Source organism: Acanthisitta chloris, unplaced genomic scaffold (genome assembly GCF_000695815.1).
Source record: "Acanthisitta chloris isolate BGI_N310 unplaced genomic scaffold, ASM69581v1 scaffold40439, whole genome shotgun sequence".
Classification (NCBI taxonomy): Eukaryota; Metazoa; Chordata; class Aves; order Passeriformes; family Acanthisittidae; genus Acanthisitta; species Acanthisitta chloris.
In genome coordinates this window covers 10,418-19,014 of record NW_008693806.1, presented here as the reverse complement: position 1 = coordinate 19,014, position 8,597 = coordinate 10,418, and the positions used below count along the sequence as shown (strand labels likewise).

General features: G+C 36.5%; 1 protein-coding gene across 1 annotated transcript; it reads left to right on the top strand.

Moving 5' to 3' along the window:
• Nucleotides 1-300: 300 nt before the first annotated feature.
• On the top strand, nt 301-1,135 carry KCNG3 (potassium voltage-gated channel, subfamily G, member 3; the record flags this gene model as incomplete). The annotated part of the gene is made up of 2 exons (XM_009083184.1): nt 301-690; nt 895-1,135. Coding segments are annotated over 2 exons (631 nt in total), but the record flags the coding sequence as incomplete, so codon positions are not given.
• Between the last annotated feature and the right edge of the window lie 7,462 nt (nt 1,136-8,597).

The window sequence follows — 8,597 nt, the reverse complement described above, 5'->3', positions numbered from 1 at the left end:
ACCTACCATTTCCTGTAGGATTCCAGTTTCTGTAGGCTTATTTGTACACTACTAAGACCAGTAGCAATCTATACTTCAAATAAAATGATCGGTGAGTGAGGAATCTGTGAGGAATTATCAGTTCAAACTCTCACTAGATGCTGAAATCTGGTGCTACATGCACAGTTTAAGAATAGTGTGGCTTTCTGTTTGTCATCTGTGAAAGTCTAAGTGTCAGTTTGGTAATATCTGTGTACAGACCAAACAACCACTGAAGCCTTTGCACAGAACATAAATACTGTACTTTGTTTCTTTTGACAGGATAATTGAAGCTATCTGCATAGGCTGGTTCACTGCAGAGTGCATTGTGAGGTTCATCGTCTCCAAAAACAAGTGTGAGTTTGTCAGAAGACCTCTCAACATCATTGATTTGCTGGCAATTACTCCGTACTACATCTCTGTTCTAATGACAGTTTTCACAGGGGAAAATTCACAGCTTCAGAGGGCTGGAGTCACCTTGAGGGTCTTAAGAATGATGAGGATTTTTTGGGTGATTAAACTGGCCCGTCATTTCATTGGCCTTCAAACACTTGGTCTGACTCTGAAGCGTTGTTACAGAGAGATGGTGATGCTACTTGTCTTTATCTGTGTTGCTATGGCAATTTTCAGTGCACTTTCCCAGCTTCTTGAAAATGGTCTGGACTTGGGAAAGTCACCTTGAGGGTCTTAAGAATGATGAGGATTTTTTGGGTGATTAAACTGGCCCGTCATTTCATTGGCCTTCAAACACTTGGTCTGACTCTGAAGCGTTGTTACAGAGAGATGGTGATGCTACTTGTCTTTATCTGTGTTGCTATGGCAATTTTCAGTGCACTTTCCCAGCTTCTTGAAAATGGTCTGGACTTGGGAACAAAGGGATTATGCCTTTTTTTTTTGTTGGTGGGTGATCATCTCAATGACCACAGTTGGTTATGGTGACATGTGTCCCATCACCGTACCAGGAAGGATTCTCGGAGGAATTTGTGTGGTTAGTGGCATCGTTTTATTAGCCTTGCCGATCACTTTCATTTATCACAGCTTTGTGCAATGTTACCATGAGCTCAAGTTCCGATCTGCTAGGTACGGTAGAAGCCTCTCTGCTGAATTCTTAAATTGACCAAACTTGCATTCTGTTGTAGTTACTTGCTAAGCTTTGTCTTAGAAGAGAATGGTGGAAGGTCCCTTCGTGTGTCCTCCTTGACTGGATGGTCCTGTGGAACAACATTCTTGCCAGCCTGGAGAAAGCCCGTCACCATTCAGACAGGAAGGATGGCCATCTGCCTTGGGCACCTTGCAAGGAGAGGGAGTGATGTTTCAAATTCGAGAGAACAAAATTAATGAAAGAGGATTCAGAAGTCCTCAGCCAGACCAGTTTGGTCTTCAGTTTGCCTTCCCACACAAAAGTAGAACAAAAAATGGGCTTAACACTGAGATCTGTCATTCCTGTAATTATATCCTAAACCATTCTAAGCAACTTGTAGCAGAAGCTTTTCAAAGATTTCAATATCTAAATGCTCCATAGAGGCATTGGTAACTTCTTGCTTAAAGTATCTCTATTTTTAACTCAGATAACGAAATTATATACTGAAGGAGAATCCTGCTACTCTTGAGCTTTGCAACAAAGTAGAGCTGGTTCTGTAACTCAGGAAAGATGAAGAATATAGGTCTGTAGGACAACAAATCTTGAGGCCTGATTCTGATCTTTGATGAAGCACACAGATCTGTAAACCCAGTGAAGTCAGTGGCATTGCTCTGAATTTGATAATTAACAAAGAAGTGCACCTCCAAATGATGTAGCAAGGACTTCCTCAATCACAATTTCTTCTCTGGAACCAAATCTTAAGTAGAAGCAAGTGTTGTACTTTACAAAGATCAGCATAAGAGATCAGGGATTGATGCATATGTTTCCTGGTAGCTTAGTGGGGGAGCTTTCCAAATTTTACATATATGCGGTTCAACTTGATCCACCTGAAGTTACATACTCATGAGCATAGATTTTTTTCTCCTCCTCCATTTACTTAAACATAGATATCATAGTGAGAGTTCTCTAAGCCAAATTACAAGATTCCATCACTTGAAACAGTCTGGAGCAAGCACCGGAAAGCAAGAGTAGCTGCTCCCTGTCAGATAAGACTCTTCATCATCTCTAAATTCTTCAATCCGTACTCAAGGACCCACTTTAATGGAAGTTTTATAAACAACTGTAAAAAGCCCAAAGCATACCAAAGAAAGCAAAACACAGAAGTCTGAGTTGCACTTGGCAAAATGGTGTATTCTCCAATATAACTAGAAAATGAATCAAGTTAGGTTCTGAAATACTGTTCACTACATTTCTTGTGTAGTACTGCTTAATAGCATCATTCAGTATAATTCTGAAAGGCTGCGACGTAGAAATGTGCAGTTAGATACTAAAAGACATTATGGTACAGCTCTAGAAATCTGGGTACCAATAAACATCAACAGGGAGCTTTCTTACTAACACGGAATTTCAGAGTCATCAGCATAGCTGGATTTGGTGTGCCTGCCTGAAAATACTGCATTTACTACTACTGTGCTGTAGAGACATCTTTTATATACCTAATAATTGTTAAAAGCTTTAGAAGTAAAATGAGTGCCACCTAGAAAACACATCTCTGGAATTTCTCACTCAAATAAATGTGCCACATTGGCCAGTACACTGAAGGATCTACCCTGAGACCTGTTAATTTCATCATCATTTTTAAGTGGTCTTAGTCTTAAGTAGTCTTAAACAATTACACTGCAAATACAATCCTTCTGAAGACCTGAAAAGAATTATAGTAGCCTTCTTGCAGACAAGCTTGACTTTCCCTTCAAGACTACATTATTCAGCACCATTACAGACATACCTCTGTTTCTTGCCACTGACGTGTTGTGGTGTTCAGAAGGTTAGCTCTGTAGTTCCCCGTACTACTATATTTATGCCTTTTATATCAGAATCATGTTGCTCAGAAACCAACTCCAGCATTCCACAGAGAGGTGAATATGAGATCAGCAAAAATTTCTTTCTTAGGTGAGATTCACAGCTGATGTTAGTTAGGCAAGTTGTGACTTCAGAGACACTTAGATGTTTTACACCAGCGGAGACGCTGGCTCTGTATTCCTGCATGTGTACCTATATATATCCTGCATATATTATATATTATAGTCAGTTGAAATGTTGGGTTTTTTCCTACTCGCAAAAAATTTCCTCCTTGACAAAATTGAAATTTCAGACTTTAAACCAAACACGGCTGTTGAAGAGAATGACATTTTCGTCTTCTAATGAAAAGTTATTTTGACAGTATCAAAACCATTTTCAAGGAGAAAATTGCTATTTTTTGGGGGGATTCTGCTCCATTTTTTTCCCCATTAAAATAGGTTAAAAACCCCACATAAAAACTTAGCCCTACAGATATTCCTGTGCTGTTTTTAACACCTGGGGGAAATGCTGTTTTTCATAAAACTCCTTAAAACTTCCTTTGTCTTTTGTCCATGTATTGTATTTAACCAAACCAATACTCTGAGATACAACCCTCCTCCACAAAACGCCCAAACCATCATCATGATGACAATAGTTTGAAATCCATACAGAATGTGAATATAAAGTATGTTGCAACCTTGATTTCAAGACAAAATAAAATGCATTTCAGCACTACCTATAAATCTAATCTTTAGATGCCTGTACAAAGGAAAAATATAAATGAATGCACATAATAACTTCTGAATACTAATTTGCACCATGAATCATTTTGTATAAGCAGTTAAGGACAGGAAGTTGGATCAATGATCCAGGCAATATGTGGTATACAAACAAAATGTTTGGTCCTTTATAAAGTGTTTTTTTCAGCTAAAGAATCCTTTCACAGTGTAAAATGGTAATCTAAGGAAAATAATTGTCTAAAGGAGTAACTCTGGAGATTATCATAAATCGTACTGTGTTTTTTTAACAGTTTGTGTTCAATTTTTATATGGCAAAATGTGAACAGAATGACCTAATGTATTTTTTAATTTGAGTTACAATAAAATATTTTGAAACTGCTTTATATAAGCCCACTGAAAAAAGATACTGAGATGGGGTTTTTTTGGTTGGATTGGGTTTTTTTTTCTTTCTGTTTTTATTGTTGTGCGGTTATCAGTGTGTAGACTTTAGTTTACTTACAAAGTTGAAATAAAGTAGTCTCAATGGTAGCCTTAAAATAAAATTTTGTAGGGTAAATAGGGTTCCTGACTTCTAGTAATATATGTCATCTTATTTTCAGTGGACCACTGCTTTTTAGTGAAACTTTAAAAAAAAGGGATTATATGTGTAGTCAAAAATAAGCATACTTTTCAACAGCTGAAACTGTTTTGACTAAAATTTTACTTGAGACCATGTTTTATGCAGACATGGGTGCAGTGTTCTTTTTCAAAGTACAGCATTTCAAAGCCAAGTGAAGACAGGCTGGCTCACCTCCAACACTGCCAGTTTGAACCCTATACAATACAAGACTTCATGGGCAGCACCTCTCTCTATCAGAAACATTCACAGTAGGAATAAATTAGATGAAACACAAATAGAATAAAACTAAACAAAGACAGCTTATAAAATTGTGATCCAGCATTTTGGTTCATCTAAAATGAAAACCACTGTCAATGACTTTGTATGGTTTGATGACATTAAAGCTTCAAACCTTAGGACTGATTTATTGGGAAATATAGACTGGCTGTAATCCTTCAAGGTACTGTGTGTCACTTAAAAGTATTTGCCCAGTAATGTAATCACTGGAATGGAAAGCTGTCTAGGGTGTCTTCCTTCTACAATACTACATGAAGCATCATCCCAAATATCACGAAGAATCGAAGAGTACAATTTTCCTTGATGTAAGTCCTGGAAACAATATTGTCATTAAATAACCTAACAAAATTAGTTTAGTTTAGTGATGATTTAAAACACTCTTATCAGCATAGGGATCAGCCATTTAAAAATGTGTATTCATTCTTTCTGTACAATGGCTTATCCTGGTGTACATAGCAGCAAGTTTGAGAAAGATAAACATCCTGTTAATGTAAGATTCATATGCGTATTTAAAGAAAAAGGCACGGGGTCAATATATCACATATGCAATTTGTGCCTGTAAAGAAATTGGTATTCCAATTCCAAAATTAAACTGAATTCCTTGTGGGTTCAAAGTACTTGTCTCTTCCCCTTTGGGTAACAACGACAAAAATCTTACCAGATCTGAATGTCTGCCAGGAAATGGTCATATGCACACACCAGCCAGCTAAATTCAGCAGCCAAACCAGCCAGTTTCCTGGGAACAGCACAACGAACAAGGTCTGCTGTACTCTGAATTTTATCTCACCTAAGAGGTTCAGGATTAAACTGATGATTATAGCTTGATCATTCCAAGTACCTAAAAAATCTTTAGAATTATTCTTTCAAATGAGCTTCTAAGGAAACATTTGCTGGAAAATTAAATAAGCTAAGCATAGCAAAAAAAGATACTGCTTTAGAAAGAACGTTTTCACTATGATTTTAAAAAAGGAAACTGACTTTCATTTTCTGTTATTCCTAAAAGCAAACATCCAGTTCAGGATACATGATGCTAGTTAAACTTGCTACATAAAACAGATCCCTGTTTAAAACATGGAAACTTAGTGAGAAAGGTCTTCCAGCTTTGCTAGAGCTGTAACAGTTTACACTAGCTGAAGAGCTGCCCCAGCCCACATGAAAGAAACATACATGTTTTCATGGTGAGAAACAAATATGATGTACAGCCTGTGAAGTGCGACACAAATTAGGGAGTATCTTTTGCAGATGCCACGATAGGTTAAGCTTTGAGAAGGCTGTACAGTGAGCAGCCAAGACTGACAATCTGCTTGACAACAAATTTTCTGAGCCACAGAAGAATAATATAAATCTTTGGTAAAATAAATAAAAGATGAATGTTTGCATCTATGCATTTTAGAGTCCTTTATTCTTTACAAATGCAAAGTTTTATAATTTTATAGAATATTACTTTTATATATTGTTTGCTTATCTGTAAAGAAAAATGTGTACTATAATTTGAAAAGGTAATGAATGTGGGTCTTTCATGTGAATACAGAATTAGATAGATAAAATCACATTAAAATTTGCTGATCTTGTTCCTATATTTCACAGACTAGTGGTCAAAACACAAATGTTTATAAAATGTGTTCTTTATAACAAATGAATTCTGTTGCTATTCATATTGGTACTGTACTTTGGCAAAAACTTTTTTCCTTTAAAAATTTTTGGCTACTGAGAAGTCTGCCATTTAGAACCCAGAAGTATTAATCAATGAAAAATTTTAATATTTGGTCCAGAAGTTAGTCTGAAGCAAAAAAACTAAAATAAAGTTAGACCTACACAGGGTTGTTCGTCAGCAACTGAATATCTATCATAACTATGGCCTGCAGAGCTGCCAAAACAAAATGAAAAAGCAGCCATGTAACACATATATTATTCCTCAGGGATTATTTATAAAAACAAATCTGGAAAAATAGATTGAATTTGGCTTCAAGTTCACTGAGATGTATTTATATTTAAAAAAAACCCACAAAACAAACAAAACAACTCACCCCAAAACATCAACGTGGTATTCACTCTGGAACGTCAGCACAACCAGAAATTTCACCAGAAATTTACTGTGAATGGATCTGAGACACTCTGGTGATTCTTTAAATGCAGCCATTTCAAAAGTACTTCCAAAAATAATCACAACTAATGTTCTTGTAAAAAAAAAAAAAAGAATATTTTAAGAGATCACTGAATTAAGAACTATTCTGGCTCCAGCCTGCTGCATTATTATGAAAACGAACAGACTTAGCATTTAGAAATCATGAGCGTTTTTGCTTCTCATATGTTATTTATTAGTTTTAAAGCTTTCACATAAAATCAGTCAGAGAAGAAGTGAAGCAGATGTCCACATAGTCACAGAAGTATGTTTTAGAAGTGTTTTTCCTAGAAGAACTTCTAAAATATTTGGAAGCAGAAGGATTTTTTTAATGTTTTAGCACTGTTACTATTTTGCAGATATGCTCAGCACTTGCACCTCACATCCATCTCAGATGCAACTGTAAATACATGGAACCCCCAAAATAAGATTGATTCTTGCTGCCTTGGGGAATATTTAATACATTTGTTTGCCATAAGAATTTTTTTAAAAAAGGAAAGAGTAAAGATATTCATAAAAATCTAGGAAACCTGGAAATTCAATATTGGAATTCTTTCCCATGTACTCCAGAAATCCTTCACTTCTGTTTTTATATTTTTTGCACTAGTCTTTTACCAATACTGAAGTAGTAACTAGAAGCCACAGTGAGGACCAGGCTTCTGTTGTACTAAGGACTCTACAGCCACAGATCAAAATTACAATGCTGCTCTCAAAAACTGTACAATCCAAGACTGAAACACAAATCAAAAGCTGGATGCAGACAACAGTGCAAGCAAGTAACATGGCATTTCTCTGTAGCATGAGTATAGCTTATCTGTTGAGTCTGGCATACTTTTAAGTGTTCAAATACAATTTTTTTTTCCCTCAATTTAGAAAGGCTCCCAGAGAATGCAGCACTTAGAAACCAGTCTTTTCTACATGGCTAAAGGCCTTGTGAGTTGCACTGGCTGTGCCAAGGCAGCAGAGCCTCTAACCATGACTTTTGTCATTAGGGTTTAATATTTGAACATGATGTCATTTGATGGGATGGTATGAATGAATGAAATCGGGGCATGTTGAATTCTTCATGCTGTATAAGGATGCTATTATACAGATGTCATTAAAGACTAAAAGAGAAATACAGTGCCAACAATGTATTTACTAAGCATAGTCAGGCAGAGGCCCACTGAAAAGACATCACTAACAAAATTACTTAAATGAAAAACATAAATTTAAAAGTATGGATTCCTGCCAGAGATTCTTGCTTATAGCCCTCAGATTTCTATGGATTTCTTGAGTATTCCTGTCTTTAGGTGCAGTGTCTTTAGGCTCCACCTGCTGGTTTCTTTGATACAAATTCAGCCTACAGGTCACAGCAGCTTTTTGGTCTTCATTGACTCAAGAGGCTTAAAATCCAGATATGTCTGAAAAGAAAAATCCTCACGGGAGCCAGGCAACCAGCAGTGAATAAAAGATGAATTTTGCTTTGTTTTAGAAAATCTATTTGTCATTTGGATTATGGAAGACAAATTCTTGAATGTAAATGCCAGGTTGCCCTCAACACAAGACCAGGGACCATGAAACTCATCTGCTTCCCTCTATATAGCAGACTCCATCTTCAGCATCTCTATCTTGTTTTCTTAGACCTTTCTCTTTCTCCTTTCACCTGATCCTCACTCAAGAAGCATTAAGGTTAAACAGACTGAGGCTACAGTTACCTTTGCCTTCTCTTCATACAGACTGTCCCATTCACATCTGAAATGCAGTTCTGATTAGATAGCTCAGAATAAATATCTATACATTTCTCTGTGTCTGTGTAGGATAAGAAGCTCTCTCCTCCCCCACAATAAATGTCATATATAACGGGAAGAAACAGTCATGCAAAGCAAAGCTCTTACAAAGCAATACAAATCATCAACATTG